Source organism: Ictalurus furcatus, chromosome 5 (assembly GCF_023375685.1).
Source record: "Ictalurus furcatus strain D&B chromosome 5, Billie_1.0, whole genome shotgun sequence".
NCBI lineage: Eukaryota > Metazoa > Chordata > Actinopteri > Siluriformes > Ictaluridae > Ictalurus > Ictalurus furcatus.
The window spans coordinates 7625578-7646867 of NC_071259.1; the positions used below are offsets into that span (position 1 = coordinate 7625578).

General features: G+C 37.9%; 1 protein-coding gene across 1 annotated transcript in view; it reads left to right on the forward strand.

The window, feature by feature from the left end:
- The window catches only part of espn (espin), a 60642-nt gene that overhangs the window by 31441 nt on the left and 7911 nt on the right, over positions 1-21290 (forward strand). Inside the window, exons 9-11 of the mRNA XM_053624554.1 lie at positions 2112-2334; positions 10930-11075; positions 13354-13749. Coding sequence (XP_053480529.1) covers positions 2112-2334; positions 10930-11075; positions 13354-13749 — 765 coding nt within the window. The remainder of the gene's footprint in view (positions 1-2111; positions 2335-10929; positions 11076-13353; positions 13750-21290) is intronic.

Here is a 21290-nt window from a genome sequence, read left to right on the forward strand (position 1 = left end):
CATGCTCTCTCCAGTTGGTAGCTGTCATGCAGAGGTGATTGCTTTAAGACTACATGGGAAATCCTGCCTCCCCTAACCTTTCATTAAAATGCAGCAATGAAATATTTACAGAAGTGTCTATATTATTCATCAGTCTTGGTGAAATTGCTTACTTTAACTAATCAGAATATCTAATATATCTCAATGCAATTCTCACTGTTTGTTCAATTAACATAAATTGTATTTGGAGGACAGTGCAATCTCTTTCGAAGAACCCGATAAACCGCGATAATAATCCAGCAAAGCCTGGATTCTGTGGGCTTCTATAGAAGATTCAAGTACAATGCTTTTGCTGTCTATGTGTAATAAGGGAGAGCTAGATATTGGGGGAGGAACTGGAAGAAATTGGGTAAAAAATATTGTTTCTCTATTAAAATTCTTCACTGATACCCAGTGCACACACACACCTCATTATTGTCTCTGTAATCTCTGTTGAGCTAATTACATTCCCAGTAGGAATCCACCCTCTCCAGTGGAACCAGATGGCACTTGACATGTCCCCTGAGTAAAGACCCATTAGCTGCTCCATTCATTGTGACATGAAGTGGACCATATGGTGGGAGAGGGGAGAGAAGCGTGGGTTCATTAATTGTAGGGGAGGGAATAGCATGCACGTGTCTGGCACGCGCCACACACTGGGGGCTGTGGGGGCACGTGCCATGGGGAAGGGGCGGAGGGTTAGGAGGAGGGATGCCTTTATTAGTAGTGTGACAGCTGGGGGTGCTGACAGGGTAAATAATAGTCCCCTGAGAGCAGGAGTGTGGAGGATTGTAGGGCTTAAGTCACAACAGATGTCTGCTCATTCCTCCGAGTCACTGATCGTCTTCGCTTAGCTTTTGAGCACTAATAAGGCAGCTTGAATATGTGAGCGAGGAGATGTTTTTGAAAAACCTCTAAGACAGTAATAATGAGATAGCAATTATTATAATTTCAGTAATTATATGCAATAAATACAATTCTAAATCTGTGATGCAATTAATTATTACATTTTGAGGCCTGTGACTGACTAAGCAATTTATCATATGTTGTTTTAAAGGGAATAATCAGGTTTGCCTCGCACCTCTAGGGTTGGGGGTTTGAATCCCGCCTCTGCCCTGTGTGCTCGTAGTTTGCATGTTCTCCCTGTGCTTTGAGGGTTTCCTCTGGGTACCCAGTCCAAAGACATGCGTTGTAGGCTGATTGGCATCTCTAAATTGTCTATAGTGTGTGAATAGGTGTGCAAGTGTGTGTGATTCTGCCCCGCGATGAGTTGACACCCCATCCAGTGTGTCCCCAACCTCATACCCCGAATTCCCTGGGATAGGCGCCAGGCTTCCTGTGCCCCTGTGTAGGATAAGTCATACAAAAAAATTTATAGATATTTTATATATTATTGATATTTAATTTTACTATTTTGAGGGATAAATGTTTTTATAATTTCTTAGGAATTATTTCTGCGCAGAAAACGTGTTCAAGGAAACATAGCAAATAATGTGTGAAAGCCAGGATTGTTTAACACTACCAATTTTGTATCATTCAAACCCCTCGAGTCCTCACTGACGTCCAGTGATGGACAGAATACAAAATAATTTGAAAATAATAACTTGAAGAAAAGCAAAATTAAAAGTAAAATAGTTATGATGCAGAAAATTGCTTGAGTAATTACGTTACAAATGACTTTTTTTATGTCTATTTGTCTACTGACACATTTAATTTGAAAAGTTGTATTGTCTATTCTGTTCTTTTGATAAATAACCAAGCGAGCTATGCTGAAGTGAGCAGCACCTTCATTATCAAGAGTATAATACAAAAAAGTCAAGTTAGCTGACTGTTGCTCACTAAGCAACTATTTTAATTTGATCAGTAAAGGTAAAAGTACTATGACTTAATAACTGTATACTCAGAAAGTACTGTTCCAGTGAACCATGTACTCAAGTACTGTAATTAGAGTTATTTTCCACCCCTGCTAACTTCAGTTCACAATCAGCCATGTTATAGCTACAATGTGGGAGAAAATACTGACGACTCTTGCCTCTTGGTTTAGTTTGACATAATTTGACAGTAAAATGATGGTGTCTTCTTTCCACATGCAGGGTTCAGTGTTGTTGGAGGAGCCGGCTGATGCCTCCCTTGTAGTGGAGAATGGGACGGGAGAGAGCGAGGAGCCTCCCGCACCTCCTCCTGCACCTCCTCTTCTTCCTGCCCAGATTCCACCTCCAGCACCCCCTCTGCCTTCGGAGGTCCCTCCACCTCCCCAGAGCAACCACGCTCCTCCAGCGGCCTCCAGCCAGCGTCGCATGTCCTCCTCCTCTAGCAGTGAGTACTCTCTGACTCATCAACAACATCCCTCCATCCTCAACTCTTTTCTCCTGTCATTTTATAAATGGTCTCATGGCCTGCTCTCCGTCACACCATCCTCATCTAAATAGTCTTTCAGTCTTCTTAATTTCTTCTCTTTCCGTGTGTGTCTTCTGTTGGACATGTAGGGCTGATCATGTAGTCAGGTATTTATCTGAGGGGAAGCCTGGGTGTGTAAACAGACAGGTGGATGAACAGCAGGTGCTCGTACGCCTTTGGTTTCTATGAGCAGCAAGCAGACCTGAGCTCTGGTGCTGTAATTGGATTTAACTTAAATTGAAACAATTTCTAATATAATCTCAATAAAAATGAACTATACGTAAGGAATAAAGGGATATAGCAGCTTTTTTTATTCTTTCTCTTGAAGTTAATCAGACAAAATAACACAGTTTATCATGTTACTGAGAAACCAGAAAGGTCAATCTCCTCTGTCCTAAAGCGTTTTCCCATGGCAGAAAATGTACTGACTTCTTTTCTTAAACAACAGCACTTTTTCATGTATATTATTAGGCTTAGATTATGTGGCACGTCTGCCATGCAATATAAACCTGTGATCTAAACTAAGTACAGCCTAAACTACTGTCAGAGCTGCTGTTATAGAAAATTAATCAACACCTTCTGACCAATCAGATTTGAGAATTCACAAACGCTGGGCTTTTTTGAAAGCTGATAAATCACCCCTGAGCCCTTTGCTTTGATCTTTTGTGTCTTGGGCTTTTTTTTTTGCACTCCATGTTTATAGATACGATTCCTCGTGGTTTAACAAATGGATATTGGCACAAATTACACCCAGTAGTATGACTGCGCACACTGGGTTACTTTTTTGAGATTCTGTATAAGATTATGTTACTTGAATATAGAAATTGCAACGGTGCAGCCTGTAACGTTACTGAGATGAACAAAATTGTTTTTATTTGAATGTCCATACAGTATTTGCTATGCGTTAAGGTTAAAATTAATTGTTAACTCTATTAAAATTTAAATTTTTATATTAATATTAGTAAAGTTAATAGTAAAATTAATTGCATTTTGATGCCAAAACTGAAAACTTAAAGTATGTCCATGTAGTTGGACAAAAACAGCTGTGTCAAATACTTGTTTTAACCATATTTCCATGATATCAGTGTTGAGAATGTTAGATAATAATAGATTAGTCGAACAATGCTTTCCCCACACTGTTCAGCAATAGCGCTCCCCCATCAGCTAGATCCCAATCAACCCCTGTTGATTAGCCACTTTGGGTTAAGCTGCTCTCAGAGACTTAGCATTTGGACTACAGGTGTATTTGGGCATAGAGCAATGAAATTATTCAAGCACTAGAGCTTGGCAGTAAGTTAAATTTTTCACTGGTCTCGATATGGACTGGCTATGCTGAATTGACCCTAGGTGTGAATGAGTGTGTGAATGTGTGTTTGTCCTGCGATAGACTGGTATCCCATCTAGGGTGTATTGTTGCTTTGTGTCCAATTCTCGGGATAGGCTCCGGATGTCCGGATCCACCACGACCTTGACCAGAATAAAGCGGTCACTCACCATGAATAAAGGAATGTCATTTCTATAATTCGGTATTCTTAGTTTAATTTTGTTTGCACTGTTAAGTTCAATAAATACTCTCTATCTCTCTCTGTCTCTGTCTCTGTCTCTCTCTCTCTCTCTCTCTCTCTCTCTCACTCTCTCTCTCACACACACAAACAGCTTTCTTCTTAGCCAATCAGAGTAATCCAATGTGGAAAATTGTATAAATTGGTAAAGCATGGCAAGAATGAACTCTGTCAGTTAAATAAATGATATAAGCCAGATCTATGATGTCTATGCTTACTACTTTTTTTTAATGAATGTGCCAATGTGACAATTTCCTCCCATATGAAAACAAATTTATTTTAATATAACAAAAATTGTCACCACTTACTGTTTTTGAGGTGTTTTGAAAATAAAAATATATATCACAATAATTTTTTGTTTATATTAGAAAGCGTTATTTATGTCAACTCTATTGTGAAGCAATCATTAGGTAGCTTTATGAATTATATATCAAGCTTTATTGAGATCATCATATTATAGATATAGTTTCTGGGTTTTTTTAATTCCTTAATTTTATCAGCATGATAGTAGTGAAAATCCGCCTGATACTGAGCAAATTTCATGGCATTTTTTAGAGTTATTTATTTATTCCGTTTATCGTTTTTTTTAAAGAATATGTTGAAAAGATATAACGAAAGAAGAAATTATTAAAACAAACCCGATGAGATCACTCAGAAATCTGTAAAATCTCGGCAAATTGTGTGTTTGTCTGTGACCGTACTGCGAAACTATAGTTATCTTAGTAATCTGTCTGTCTTGTGTGAATTGTGTGACATAAAGTTCTCAGGATGGCATTAACACCTTAAACTCCCAGCTTATCATTCATTTTAAACCACATTATTCAATAACTACTATGACTGATTCAGACAATTTCATTCACTTTAGTAATATAATATATATTTTTCAATATGCAAAAAAAAAGATAAGCTAAATAGCAATGCTCTTCAGGAAAAAGAAGATACATTTCATGCCCTAAATTTCACATGGGAATTTTGTGATTATTCACAGATCAAATTCATATTTATGTCAGATTTATGAATTATATTCATGCTTTATTTTAATTCATTCATGCCTTTTGAGCAACAAAAGCAGCAACAGAAACGTGTTCCTTCAGTTTCTGTTGTGTGAAAAGATCGAGTAGCGACCCCTTTAGGTTACAGTCTGCAACACATTTGACGTAAAACCCAGTCAGGAGACGGTGTAAATATTTTAAAGATTCACCCTGTTACCATGAGAGCAGCCTGCTTGCGCTTCCCAAATATCCGTTTACGAATTAATGCACGGGGGCTATCGTTACCTCCAAGTCCGGTTTAGTGTTATCCCATTTGCGTAATTGCTCCTCTTCCAAGGGACGTCGGTCTCAAACCATTCAGTTCAGGATTATGTCAACAAAATACGCTCCACTGTATAGCTGGCATTGCTTTTGTGTTAGTCAGTCCATTTGCTCTTCAGAGCATCTGTACCTTAGACAAATTTGAATGAGAACCTGAACAGGTTGTATACACAAGCAGCCGACAAAAGAGGCCTAATGCCTCAGGAGTGGCTGAGAACAAAAGAACACTATGACTAATAGATTGACTTGTTACACATGAAGGACTAAGGACTTATGTAAGCAATGTATGCAATTGTGTTATACACTCAGTGTAGTGATGCCCTGAGAAACACACTTTTGCGGATAGAGAAATCAGTTTAAATCTGAGACTTGCTTAGTAATTTTGGTGTTGCTGTAGAAATTGGCATTAGATTCCATCCTTATCAAACTCCTTACATCAGCACATGTGTGACGCATTTGCAAAAAACAGCGGTTCAGATTTTTGTTTTATTTACTAATTTTGTTTTTGTCCTTTTTGTGTTTATTCACTCCTCTTCTCTTGCTCCTCTTATGTTCATTTTGTTGTATCCTGACTTTTTCATTTGTCACTTGCCTGCTGTCATTGTCTTTCCATCACTTATTCTGTTGTATTCTTTCACTTGGACTTGAACTTGGGTTTTTTCCTACTGGTGTCTCTTTTGGCCAAAATCTTCTTTCCCTCTATGCGGTCGCTCTAAAGGAGGAAATCTCTCCTCTACCTCTGTCACTCCTGACCCAGAATCACTCCGGCAAAGGAAGAGTAAGTATTCATTTCCCTGCAACAACACAGATCTCTCTCCTGCGTGTGTGTTTGTGGGAGTATTTACTATATATATATATATATATATATATATATATATATATATATATATATATATATATATATATACACACACACACAGTATCTCACAGAAGTGAGTACACCCCTCCAAAAAAATATTTGATTATATCTTTTCATGTGACAGCACTGAAGAATTGACACTTTGCTACAATGTAAAGTAGTGAGTGTACAGCTTGTATTACAGTGTAAATTTGCTGTAAATTTGGTGGTGTGTTTGGGGTCGTTATCAGTCTCCCAAGGGAAGGGATCATGCTCTGCTTCAGTATGTCACAGTACATGTTGGCATTCATGGTTCCCTCAATGAACTGTAGCTCCCCAGTGCCGGCAGCACTCATGCAGCCCCAGACCATGACACTCCCACCACCATGCTTGACTGTAGGCAAGACACACTTGTCTTTGTACTCCTCACCTGGTTGCCGCCACACACGCTTGACACCATCTGAACCAAATAAGTTTATCTTGGTCTCGTCAGACCACAGGACATGGTTCCAGTAATCCATGTCCTTAGTCTGCTTGTCTTCAGCAAACTGTTTGCGGGCTTTCTTGTGCATCATCTTTAGAAGAGGATTCCTTCTGGGATGACAGCCATGTAGACCAATTTGATGCAGTGTGTGGCGTATGGTCTGAGCACTGACAGGCTGACCCACCACCTCTTCAACCTCTGCAGCAATGCTGGCAGCATTCATACGTCTATTTCTCAAAGACAGCCTCTGGATATGACACTGAGCACGTGCACTCAACTTCTTTGGTCGACCATGGTGAGGCCTGTTCTGAGTGGAACCTGTCCTGTTAAACCGCTGTATGGTCTTGGCCACCATGCTGCAGCTCAGTGTCAGGGTCTTGGCAATCTTCTTATAGCCTAGGCCATCTTTATGTATAGCAACAATTCTTTTTTTCAGATCCTCAGAGAGTTCTTTGCCATGAGCTGCCATGTTGAACTTCCAGTGACCAGTATGAGGGAGTGTGAGAGCGATGACACCAAATTTAACACACCTGCTCCCCTTTCACACCTGAGACCTTGTAACAACAACAAGTCACATGACACCGGGGAGGGTCAATGGCTAATTGGGCCCAATTTGGACATTTTCACTTAGGGGTGTACTCACTTTTGTTGCCAGCGGTTTAGACATTAATGGCTGTGTGTTGAGTTATTTTGACGGGACAGCAAATTTACACTGTTACACAAGCTGTACACTCACTACTTTACATTGTAGCAAAGTGTCATTTCTTCAGTGTTGTCACATGAAAAGATATAATCAAATATTTACAAAAATGCGAGGGGTGTACTCACTTTTGTGAGATACTGAACACACACACACACACACACACACACATATATATATATATATATATGCCTGTGTCCTTCCTGCTTCCTGTTCTCTTGTAAACTTATTTGGATATGACCCGTGTCATGATTATATTCTTTTATTACCAGTGGCTCTGTTTGTATGTAAGGAATAAAACACAACGGGGCATGCTGTTATAGCTAAATAATCAAAGACGGGATGGTGTGAGGCAAACTCAGTCACAGTTATCAGTCTGGAGTTGATTATTTTCCTATAACAGCATGCCTGAAGTGTTGTATTCCTCTTATACCACAGCAGTTTGTCAAGAACTACAATTTTTATTAGTTAAAAGAATGACACTTCATTCAAGTTAGTTCCTCTCATACATTATAGCAGCTATAAACAGTCGTTCCTTCACCAGTCAGTCCTTTCTTTCTCTGAAAACATAAAGTTACAGCATTACCTCTGAATGTTACAAAGCGCTGACACTGGAGACTCCTTCCAAAAAAACAAAGTAAAACAACCTCACAGAAATCTTAATCATATCAACAATTATTTAATGTTAGCCTGTTTATGTGGCACGTCTGCAATACAATTCCAAGTACAACTACAGGTCTGTTGTTAATTTAGAAAAGATTGTGTATTAGAATGAGCACATTATTATAAACCGTTCAGCCGGAACCACTGTCAGAGCTGCTCTCAGAGAAATTCAATGACCAGTCAGAATTGAAAGTTCAACAGCGCTGTGGTATACATAAGAGTTATATTCTAAAAAACAAATATATTGTTTTTTAGAATATCATTTTAATATTCAAGATGGATCTCTTGTTAGTGTCTTAACAGTGTATTACATTTAAACCTATGCACTATAAAAAAGTCTCAATAATCGGTAACAATTTACAATAACAGTACATGAATAATCATGCACTTATACCTGAATTAATACTTACTTATATATAAACTAAAGATGAGTTAAGGCATGTACTAATCACGAACGAATGAAGTGCTTAAGTTCCAAACCTTAAGTTCAATGTGAATTTTTTTATGCGCAAATAACGACCACCTTAAGTACATGTTAGTACATGTTTGTTAGTTAATCTCTTAATTAACACGTAGGAGTAAGCTAACTCAAACATGCTCTATAAGTAAGAATATGAATTAAACCAGCATAATTTCAAATTGTGTATATAATTTGTCGTATGCAGCTACGTACACAAACATCATTGGATGGCCTTGAGATGAAATTATTGGTGTTTATTATTAGTGCGTCTTTCTACATTCCATAGAGTCGATCAATGTTAATTGTGAAAGTAATCCAGTGCCATCCAACAGTGATTGTAAAGTGTTACCCAATAATCATTGTTTGCAATAATAAGCATACTGTACATGGCGAGAGCATTTAAAGTTTAACATGATGTGTTGAGAACTTTTAAATGTACAGTACATGTACAGTGTGACTGATTTTTTAAACACTACAATCACGAAAATAATAGTAACAATTACAAATCCATTGTAACTCAAAGTGCTCTAGCGATGTAAAAACAGCCCCGAAAATTACGAGCTGGCTGAAATGAAAGAAAGTAGAATCAAAAGTAGAACAAATTAAAGCAACAAAATTTGTTGCAAAACTGAAAATATAACAGCAAGTTAGAGAAAGAACAATAAATAAATGTTCTAAAAAATAAAAACATAAGTCATAAATGATATTTTTGATGTTTTTAACTGTATTTATTTCAGGTTTATTTTTTTAGCATGTTGTGAACTGAGTCACAGCAAAAAAAGTTTACAAAGGTCTGTAAACATCCAGAGGTTTTAATCATAGCACTTACCCTTGGTGACTGAACCCTGCTTTCATCAGTATGCTCTTTCCTGTATCAGTTCGGTCTCTACCATGGCACACACATCTGTCGTGAGAATCCAGGACAGCACTTCTGTTCGTTTTGTAAACGAGTCGAGATCACACTGATATGTGCTTGAAGCTGAAGATGTATCAGGACACTAAGACTGATGGTATTGTGTGTTGTGACTGGCATGCGGATAAGTGTGAGATGAATGTGTGTTTGTGAATATAAGTTTGTATGTTGTACATTTCATCTGCCTTCTTTCTGTTTGTGGGCATATTTCTGTGTTCTTTCTGCCTCCATTTAATATGTAGTTTGAGGTCTTGAGTGAATTTAAAATGGAGGAGGCGGGGAAGGGAAAGTGCAATCGGAGCCAGCTGAAAAGGTGATGAGAGGATTAGGGAGAGAGGAACGATTGCATGCGAGACTGCTGGAAAGTGAGTGAGAATATAGAAAGGGGAGTCTGGGGTGAGCGACTTGAAATCCACTTCCAATTTGGCAGCGAGTTACAATTTGTCCAAGCTGATTAGTGCTGATCTCTTTAGAGTTCAGAGCTGTGACGAGCCTGAGCTCGCCTTTTTTTTTCAATCATTCTCTGTGGAAAGACTGTGACTGAGTTCGAAGTAGAAGCAAGAGTTTACAGTATTAGGGATGTAAGAACGCCAAGGACAGCTGAACCAAACTCAGAAGGTGATGTACAGTTTTGTTTAAAGTTTTATAATGTCAGGAATGTAAATGCTTGCTTCTAGTCTGAAAATGGATGAAACTGAGGTGGTAGAACATTAAGCATTTGATTTCAGTATTGGATTATATGGCAGGCTGTGGTTTCTTTCAGCAGATCCTTTGTGTAATTTGCTTGTGTTCAGTGCTTATTCAGATTTTCTTCACATCCTCTGGAGCCTTACTCAAGAATGTACTATTTAATTTGTTGTAAAGTTACATGTCTTTGTATTTAACTGCGGTGTGCTCATATAATACCCTAAAATGATCAGAACACATTTGTTCGTTGTTTTTGTTTTTCAGTCAAATGTTACGGACAAGTGTCTTTTGTTTCAAAACTGGAACAAAATGTTCCAAAATAACGTGATTAAAATGAATAATGTGATTAAAACTCTTTGTAAGAAGATTATGACTTAATCTTGCACCTTGCATCAAGATTATTCTGAAAATTTGTGGGAAAATGCATTAGTTATAATAGAATTGTTTGCTTTAAAACAGTTCATATATCTTTAATGTCTTTTTCCAAAGCAAAAGTATATATTTTTTTCAAGAGCCTGTCATCATGTCATAGGATTAAAACCATCCTAAAAATGGTTTCATCATCTAGGAATTATGATTCATTTAAATGGTTGAACTTGAACTTCTTAAAAATCTATAGTTATGATGCCTCTTTGAATACCAAACACATTTTGAAGCTTTTTATCAACTTTTTATCAACTACAGCTTTATCAAAGTGATCTTTGTCCTTTATTCAAAAATTTGATTTGCTTCATAAACAATAGTACTCATTATTTAAAGGTCATTATTTTGTGTATTTCGTTATTTAGTTATTCAGATTTAGGTGTCTGGACATTTGTTTCTCTCTCTCGCTCTCTCTCTCTCTTTCTCTCTCTCTCATGTTCATTTGACTCACACTTCCTGTGTTTGCCTTAGGCGCTAAATCCTTCAACATGATGTCCCCTACTGGCGATAACTCTGAGCTTCTAGCTGAAATTAAAGCCGGGAAGTGCCTGAAGCCCACGCCTCACAGTAAAGGTTACACAACCATCTACTCCAGCGGTGGCTCTCCAGTGAATAATGTAAGTGCTATTCTGTCATTAAGTACACAATCTGTGGTCTAAATATGTCCAGGTCAGAAAATACACAGTAACTAGTCCCATTTTTAGGAATTTGAGCCTTATTTACCAGTTTTTATTAAAGCTCTGTGTCACCGTTGTCATGGGCCAAACCGAACCACCAAATTTTCCACAAGATTTCCAAAAGCTCCGGCAATGCTGAAACATTTCTTCATACTTGTGCGTATGTTGATGAACAGCAATCACCTGTAAAGTACACACACCGCACCGCTCATTTGCATTTAGTGAGACCAACAAAACTCCATAGACAGAGGGCTGAAAGGGCAAAAAGAGGACAATCAGGTGAAAGAAAAAATATTCTCAGAGGCAGAAGTGGAAGTTATTTTACTTATGTCTACACCAATTAAAAATATTATTAAGCAGTTTAACACTTGAAAAGGCTCAAATCTGGAGACGAATTCCAGGAAATGTAAGTGAAAAGAAAATGGTTTGACATGACAATGGAGAAGAAAATATATTTATATTGTACTCAGGTGAGCATGAACACCAAGCACTTTAGCCTTTTGCACACTTTGGCCTCTTGCATCCCAATGCTCAATCCCCGATGCTGTGTTGGAAAAGTATTCAGGGTGTTGGACGATGCACAATCGGGATTATACTGCATCGGCCATTTATAAGTCACGTGGTGCTGCTTCTAAAGCATTGCACAGCATTAAACGAACATACACTTATTTGTCTTATTTTAGTGACTGGGTTTATTTGTCTAAATTTATGGATTTTATGTTGATCTTTCTTTAGTTAATACCATTAATATGAAATGACTGGGTTTCACAAAATTGTCATTAGATTTGTGTATGTACTTGAAATAAAGAAGCGGTTTAAACTTGACAGTGTAATACCTCAATAACTCCTCGCCAGGTTTGATTTGAAGGTTTACATTAGTGGGTTTCCTTACATGTAGGTTAACTCAAACTCAAGAGCTCTTGAAGGATACGTACAGAAGGATACGTACATTTTTCTAAATTCATTTCATATTCACTTACATGAATATGAAAATTTCTTGCATAATTGTTCCCACAATTGATTTACGAATAAATTTGTTCTTATGCAGCTTGTTAAATTAGGCCCCTTTTTTGTTAGTTATTCAGCATATCAACGGTGGTATAAGGTGTCATTAGGAATTGCATGGCTCTAATACTGACTGTTTTTTCATCTTGTCATCTCTATTGCATATACATAGCTTCAGCCTTCTTTGTTTGACCAATACAGTAAAACATAAGGGTATAGGCTTAATGAGAAAAGACCAGCCAGTCATGAACCTGAAATGACTGCTGGCTGTTCCCTAACATTTTATCTGGGTGAGGGTTAGTATATGCATATATTACTGTTTATATTTATTGTTTTTCGTGTGTGTGTGTGTGTGTGTGTGTGTGTGTGTGTGTGTGTGTGTACGTGTACGGCTGCACACATACAGGACAATACTTCACGAACAGGGCCACAAAAAGATTACATAGACAAACTAATCAAAGGGAAACAAGGAACAGGTGTGACTAATTGACTGCCAAACAAGGGAGACCAAGAAGCTGAGGCACAGAGCGTGTAAGGAACCTGGAATGCCAAAAGGGACAAAAGAGGCACATAGAGAGTGGAACATGATAGGGACAGACGTAGGGAAGCTGTAATAGAATCAGAGAAGACGTAACAGGTTGTATACATGCTACTGTGGCGCCACCGTGGCAGTATCTCTGCTGTTCTGACAATGATTCACTGGCTAAATAACTTATAAAAACTTGACCTAGCATTAATCCTAGCATTCCCTTTCCATCACTGAATTCCAAATCTCATATTTTTTACTTTGTCTCAAAATTCTGAGATAAACATAAAATTACAGCATACTGCTTCTGTCAGAATGTTTTTTTTTAAACACACATTTTTTTCTTTTCTACCTGGGGGAAATGGACTTCCATAACACTCAATAATTGTGTATCTGTATAGTGCAATTATATAGTAGGTGTACCTGATTTATTTGTATACATAAATGCATCATTACTCTTCTCTTATTTCTCTTTATTTACAGGAACAAATTACATCCAAAAAATGTGAAACAGGAGTAGTTAGCAAATTATTAGGTTGTAATTGTTTTACTTACAAACATTTGTAAATGCTGGAAATAGTTTTTGTCATTTTCACTGAGATTAAGATTGTCACATTTTGATCAGATTTAGATTGTTAAAATATAATTCCATTATAAATCTAACCCTACTGATGTTTCCCTTTTCAGGAAGAAAGTCCAGCGTCGCCACCTCAGTCCCAATCGGAACCCCAAACTGAGCCCCAATCTCAGCCCCAACCTCAGTGGCAGCCACAACCTCAGTCCAATGCAGTCCAATCGACAAAACAAACATCTGATCCCACTTTCCCATCTACATCCACAAATCCTACGGCTTTTGGCAGTTCTTCCCGGAAGATGAGCACATCACAGAGCTATGATCAGCTGCCTGTTGTGGTGAATGGTAACAGTGCCTCAGGTCAGACGCGTAAGTCCAGCCTGGTGGATATAGAGGCCCTGGTGCCCACCCATGATGAACAAGGCAGACCCATTCCTGAGTGGAAGAGGCAGGTGATGGTGAGGAAATTGCAAGTAAAGATGCAGGAGGAAGAGGAGAACAAGAAAAAGGTAAGGAAATGGGTGAACCATTTTAATTGTTTTTTTTTTTTTAAGCAATGTTTTTGGAAGATAAGCTGAGAAACCGTCTTTGCTATTATCAGCATTACATAAACATTGCGTTTTAAATATCTCTCAGCTGGTAATTATAGTAGATTTTCAAGCCATAATTTACTTGAGCATGTGTACTTAAGGGAAGTCACTTTCTCAGCTTAAACTACTGTCATTATTTGTCTCTAGCCTTTTGTGTTCATGAGCCTGAAGTGTGTGGATGTGAGATTTTGCATGTTGTGGTATATTAGTGTGGATTTACTCTGAAATAATTTCCTGTCTGCTGAGACATCATTTTAAACCATCATATTTTGCTTTCTCATGTATGAGTGAGGCTCAAACATGTAAATGATCTGATGATGTAAAAAATATTTAGCACAGAATTGGTTATAGCGATGAGCAGTTTAGAATTATAATTCCCAGTAATTGAATGGAGCGTATCAAGAGATTTTGGTATCAGTTTCTCTGATCATATCCATGTTTATGTAAACTTCTTAGACTTCAGAAAAGCTATGTCTAACAACCTTAAATGAACTTTTCTCTAGTGCGGTCATAGATATTTTTTTTATTTTTTTTTTTTAAACAAGAGCATTTTGTGGTCATCCATTTGCTCCTGAAAGCCTAAAATGCATTCAGTTGTATGATGTTGACTTGGTCTAGGATGTGACAGACAGAACATTCCGTCTCTTTGTAAATATATAAGTAAACACACCTGTCACTTGCTGATGGGCTGTCAGGCAGGGCTGAATGTACAACATGTCTGATGCAAGAAGCACTCCATCAGTGGTGTGGGTGTTATAATAGACTCATCTGGTTAGCTTTAATATTAACTGCTTATATGTGATCTTGATCAAAGACCAAATGGAAGACTGGTTTCGTTACACATTTAAGGGGCATAAAAGTTTAAAGCTTAATAGGCCTTGAGTCAGAAGGCAAGATTTTATGAAATGCATTCAACACAACTTGCATTTTTTTTTTTATTTGGTTCCATCTATTACTACTGCACTTTGACTTTTTTGTCTTTTGCATGTGTTTTTGTGTCGTTTGGCTGGACAAAGATTTGTCCTGTGGTGTGATGCAGTGTTCACTTTGGGGCTGCTGTGACCATCCCAAGACAATTTTAAATAATATAAATATTGTTTTCATACTCTTGAAACTTGGTAAGATATAGATATTGGTGATGGGGCATGACAGCTCTAAGTTTTTACATGGGGATTCAGTGGTGTGATGCAAGGTGCCCTCACACTGCAAATTATGTCTAAATCTTGGAATGCAGTTATGTCTGTCTACCTTTCTCCCTATTTTTCAAAATTCATGTCTATATTTTCAAAATCTGTCAAGGCCATTGATTGTCAATCAAGTCATATAGAAGCACCTGTCATTCCATATATTTTTTACATGTTCATTGAAGGTCACTTGACCATCATGCTTGTACATTCATCAACTGAACTGCTAATGGAATGGACTAATTATGTGGAATGACTGCTTATAGGCTTGGTTCATAATCCAGACTACAAATTCAGAGTAGGCAGGATAAGTGCTCCTGTTAAATAGGAATTTGATATAGCTAGTCTAGAGAAAAGCTAGTCAAATTGGAAGCTTTTTGCCTAAATTTTCCCATACAAACATGCTATATTGCGATCCTCGGCAACTGCAAGTTGCTAAAGGTCACACTGCTTCAACTCATCTCAGCCATAGTAAAGCAGCTACCATTGCACCACTAAATCCATGTAAGGTTTGAAACGTTTGGTGTGAAGAAGCATGTCTGAGAAGCCTTGGACCTACAGACTGAAGGACAACCCATCCTTCTGTTTTTGTTCATCTCTGTCTCCTCCTCTGACCCTGCTTTAGTTTTCTACCAGTGGATATTTCCAAGCACAAGACTGGCATTACTCTCATGCACACAATGCTATACTGGGTCCATTTGGTGAACTGATGACTGAGGATGACCTCATTCGCATTGAGAAACAGATTGAGAACCTCCAAGTTATGCACAAAGTGACAGAGGTAGAAAAAGAGCTGGAGCAGCTGGAGAAAGAGTTACATCAGCTCCTCCCTGTGTCTGCTGCCCTGACCCAGGACCACTTCTCTGTCAACCCCAAACAGGTTCATGGACAAGCAGAGGACCTTCCTGCTTGGTGTAGCAAAATTTCTACACTGCTTAAAAGTATGGCCATCCTCCTTGCTACATTAGGTGGTAAAGAAATTGACATTCTGGAAATGATTAATCAAGGCTATACATATGAAGGTCTGAAAGGTGGAAAGGCACAGACAACGTCCGTTACCTCAGGTAACATTGGGCGATCGCAGTCTTTCTCAACCCGAGAGGAGGTGGAGAAGGAACTCAAGCAGTGTGGTGTGTCAGTGAAAAACCTGAAGGCCAATTATGAGATGATCCAGAGCCAGTCTAAGTATGAAGAGGACAAGATGAACCGAGTATACAAACGGAAGAGATCCTTGCCAGTCGTGAGCGAGTGCAGTTATTCCCCTGAGCCTATCCTGGAAGATGAACTACTCTTCACACCTTGTGACATCTCTAGTGACTCTCAAGTCACTAATGGTCTACCACCAGAGCAAGATCCAACCTTAGTAGATGAGCCGGTTATAATACCATCATATGCACCTTTGACATACAGTGGATCTAATGGTGTACCCCAGTCGGGCATGGATAATCTGGTACACCCTCTATCCAGTGACCCTGCACTAAATGGAAACCATCACACCCGCAGCCTCGAGGTGCAGACAGACCTGAGCTATGTTCAGGAGTCTATCGAGATGAGAAAGGAGAGGATTGTGTTCTTGTTTCTGGAGCACTGGAGAAAGTACACTATGACCGATTCTTACAGACCCAAATACACACGGAGAAGAAGTCAAGGAGTTGGGATGGATGGCTATCACTCCCAGGATAACAATAACCAGTTTGAATTGGATGGGAGCGAGGATGACCAGCTCCTGCACTTTATGAAACAGAGGCAAGTAGTAGGGAACCTGCTTGGCCACTGGAGGACCATTATGAGCCAGGTACCCTCACGTCAGATCCGTCGGCTAAGTCGGGCTCAAATGATCTACTGGCCTGAGCATTTTCTCCCTCATATAAATGGGGCTTCAGTTCATTATGATAACCTGACCCTTGATCTTTTCATGCTTGGCTACTTCCAATTGCTTGAGATGAACATGTCTCGCAGTGAAAGGAAGTTCAGACACTTACTGTGCTATGATATGTTTGATCGAATTGGCAGCCATCCTTGGGAAGTGATCCGTGAGTTCCACCGTGAGGTGATGGAAAGCATTGAGAGAGGGAATCGTGATTGGACAGATGGTTTTGAGGACATCAAGCTGAAATACTTTGGCGACACTATAGAGGGGGGAGGGCTGTTGGAGACAACTCAGATTGACTCACCAAAAAAAATTCAGGAGATCTTAGACTCAGGACATGTACCTGAGACAACACAAGAACAAGAGTCTCTTGAAAAAACTGAGCAAAATTCAACACAGGCACCTGCATCTGACAAAGAACAAGCTTCCACACAGGTGCCTGTACAGGACACAGCAGAAGCGAGCTTTACAGAGCAGATTAATAAGCCTACCATATTGGACAATGATCAAAATGCAGATAAAACTAATGCAGAACAGCCAGAGAACCAGACAACCACACAAGTAACAGCTGAAAAGCCTCTGTCTGAACCCTTCAGCGGTCATGCTGAGAAGCAGTTTCCAGGCAAAGATAATGAAGAGCTGAATGAGGACTCGATAAAACTTATTTATGATCTTAAAGAGTTTAGCAACGAGGATATAATCAGATACATTGAGCGAAGTTTTGCCTTCTGGAAGGAGAAGGAAGCAGAATTGTTTGATATCTGAACAATGAAGGCGATTATTTGATCAAAAGGAACTTAAAGGAAGCCTTCAGATAAAGCATGTTATGAGACAAAATGTCTGTCCAGACATGTGAGAGATTTGGTTAGAGAAAAATAATCTGATATTCTCTCCTTGACTGAAAAATGACCGAATGCAGGTTACTGCTGAACACTGCAAATCTAGTGTCCACCTAAATATAATGTAAGGTTATTTGATGGAAGTCAGAGGACTTTTTAAATTGGGACTCCAATTTTAATCTGATGTCCATGTAGAAAGGGCGATGTTAAATGCACAGTGTTAGGGGAAAAAGTTTGGACAAGTGTAGAAGGTCCTCAGTCAAATATTTGTATGGAATATATGGATATATGGAGGTAAGGAAATATGGTCAAGTTGTAGTCTTGGATGGTGGTGGCGTATGGTCAGTGCTTGAACATATTTGTTTTTGTTGCTTTGCAAGAGAATACAAATATAACAATTACTGTCTACCCTTGGTCTAGTACAAGGCAATTCAGCTTCACTAGCAAGTGGGCCTAACAGGAAACTGATGCTGGATATACAGGCCAAGCCACAATGTATTGTTAACAAATGACCAATATTTTTCTTATATAGTATTTTTCTTATATAACCCATAATCTATTAGCTGGTATAGCGAGTAATTCTTTGTTAGTTCAATCTAGATGATATGGTTTTTCTGGGTATTTTTTGTCTTTTAAAAGATAATTCACAATTGCATAATTTAGAAAAACATAACATTTTTACTATTTCCAGCTTGTAAATATGGACATAACATCACTACTAATTAATCCAGAGACAGAAGAGACACAATGGGCCGGATTCAGGCCATAAAATATATAGTAGTTTGGTGTAAATTGCATTCATAAAGCGTATTGAGTTTGGCTCTTCCTAATTTTGGTAGTTATTTCATTCATGAACATAAATTAGTTTAATGAATTTGCTTCTGAGGTAAATTAAAATTTACTATTGCCGTTTCATTTTTGGCCCTCCTTATTACTATAATTTTTTTAATTTCATTTTTATATGAGTTTAGCCACTGAGGTATTAATGAAACCAAAGCTCTAACCCTCTTCTATAAGCACAAAGTTCATACTGGGGTTATGACATGAAATATTACTAAATAGTGAAATCCCTGGTTCTTGGTTCACTGTGATGAACTGGTACGCCACTCAGGCTGTGTTCTCACCTCATGCCTAGTGTTCTAGGGTAGGCTCTGGAGCCACTGTGATACTGATCTGGATAATGATGAATGATTATCTAGTAGCTTCGTGTTCAGGTGTTCCTGCAGTGTATTTAGGATTGTTTAAGGGCTTACTCGGTACTAACTCAAATTTTACCAAAGATTACCACTATTTCATAATTTTTACCATTCAAATACATGCCCTTTAATTAGCTTGTTCTGTAATGTAATTGTTTTTGATATGCAGGTGAACTAAGTCAGAAAATTATTAGATGTTTTAAACTCAAACTACAATCATTATATCATTCAAGTGTTTATTGATTGTAATTTTGGCTGTTAATGATGTTTTGGATGTTCATTTTGATTTAACAGTTTATCCACGTTTGAAGTGTTTCTGGTTTTTTTGGTTCCATGTCAATAAAACATGTAGGGTGTATTTCTTGCTAATGTGCTTTTTTTCTGTCATTTAATTTTTATATGCATGCCTTCCTATACATACAGTGAAGAGAAATACATATTCGGTCACTTTTGTTTTTGTTCTTTAATATGCGACTAGTGCATTTATCCTTTGTCTCTTGACTTAACTGTGAACAAAAAAGTGAATATTAGGTATTCATAAGCGTAAACAAAGATACTATATAAAAAATATATATAAATATTAATCAATTTGTAGATACAAATGCTGCAAAAATTTTCTTGTTCAAATTGCACCTGGTGTCTTAAAAGACAAAATACTTATTATTGTTATTGGTTAGGAAGATTTAGTAGGTGAAGGAGCTTCCATGAAGTAGTTTTTACAGACAACATTATTAAACAAAACTTGAGTAGAAAAAGTTACAGAGCCGTAGCAACAACAACAAAAAAAAGTAAAATTGGCTCAGTAGACATTTTAATATGCAGTTGGAAAGTTCATGGAACCACAACTAATCATCCCCAGACAGGTGCGCCATGCAAAATTTCACAACGTGCATTCACACTAATGATAGGCAGCAGTTCTTTGAAAAGAGTTGCAGGTTGCCTTGAAAGCAGCAGGAGCAACAGTTACACAGAGTGACACAGAGAGACAATAAGCAATGAAGTGCACCACATTCATCTCCATTCCTATACCCCATGCAAAACTCCTCTGCTAAAAAAAAGCACAGCGATGCACATCTAAACGCATTTAGATAAATCAGAATTATTTTGGAATAATATACTCTGGTCAGATAAAACAAAAACTGATTGGCAATAATTCACCCTGCTGTGTTTGTAGAAAGACAGGTTGTGCACATGATTCCAAGAACACCGTACCTACAGTGAAGCACGGGGCTGGGAGCATCATAATATGGGGCTGCTTCTCTGCAAATTGTACTGTGGCACTGCGTGTCATTAAAGGAAACATGTACCAGGACATATTAGAACAGACTCCATCAAAGGGACCCTCAGAACCTTGAATAATTGAAGACAGCTTGCTAAGAGCTTGGGACAAAATTGAACCACAATGCTACAAATACCGAACTAGTTACTTTTGAGATGTTACTGTAGACACCTCAAAGCCAACAATGGCTTTACAACAAAGTACTAATGTTGGTCATCTGTGGTGTCTGAATACTTTTTCCCCTATGATTTTTTTTTTTTAAATCATCTTTGTTTATGCTTATGAAAACATACTTTTTTGTTCATATTTCAAGTTCAAGCACAAAGTCAAAAGATATATTATGTGTCTAAGTGTAAAGTGAATATATGCACTGGAAATATATTAAATAAGCAAAAAGTGAATACTGTATAAAAAATAAAAATATATAGAATGTTATTCCAGTCAACATTACTTTAATTAGCTGGAGATGTCAATCTGACTATAAAGTCTTTGATGGTTTTTTTTTTAAAGGTTCATTGGATAATTAAGGGTTCTTAGCTTCCATAAAGGGTTCTACTTTGAACCTTTTCCAATAGAGAATGAGTCATTTTCATTCCAACCAATCATAAGTCTTTTAATAAGTTAATCGGTCCTGCTTTGTTGGAATAAAGCCAGTAACCACACTAGCCATTTTTGGATAAGATTGATGACTCCTGCTTTAAGAGTTCCTCTATAGCAATGGTTTACAAAAAGAGCCACAAGGACCCCCAGTGGTCAGTAAAGCATAGCCAAGGGGTCTGTGATTTTTTTGTTTGTTTGTTTGTTTTGTTTTGTTACAGTGGTTTACAATATTTATTATATTTAGGGGTCCAAGCACCCAAGTCAGCTCAGACCTAGTGTGTTCTATGGGTGGAAAGTTCAGGAATAGAAAACTTTATGGATTCAAAAAATATTATATGAAAAATGTAAATAATGTTTATGAAATAGATCCATACTGAGTGGGTCTTTGGAATTATTATTATTTTTTTTTTTTACAGTTAAAGAGGTCCCTGCCTACAAAACATTTGAGAACCACTGCTTTAGAGGGATACTGAGGCCAAATAGGATTTAAAA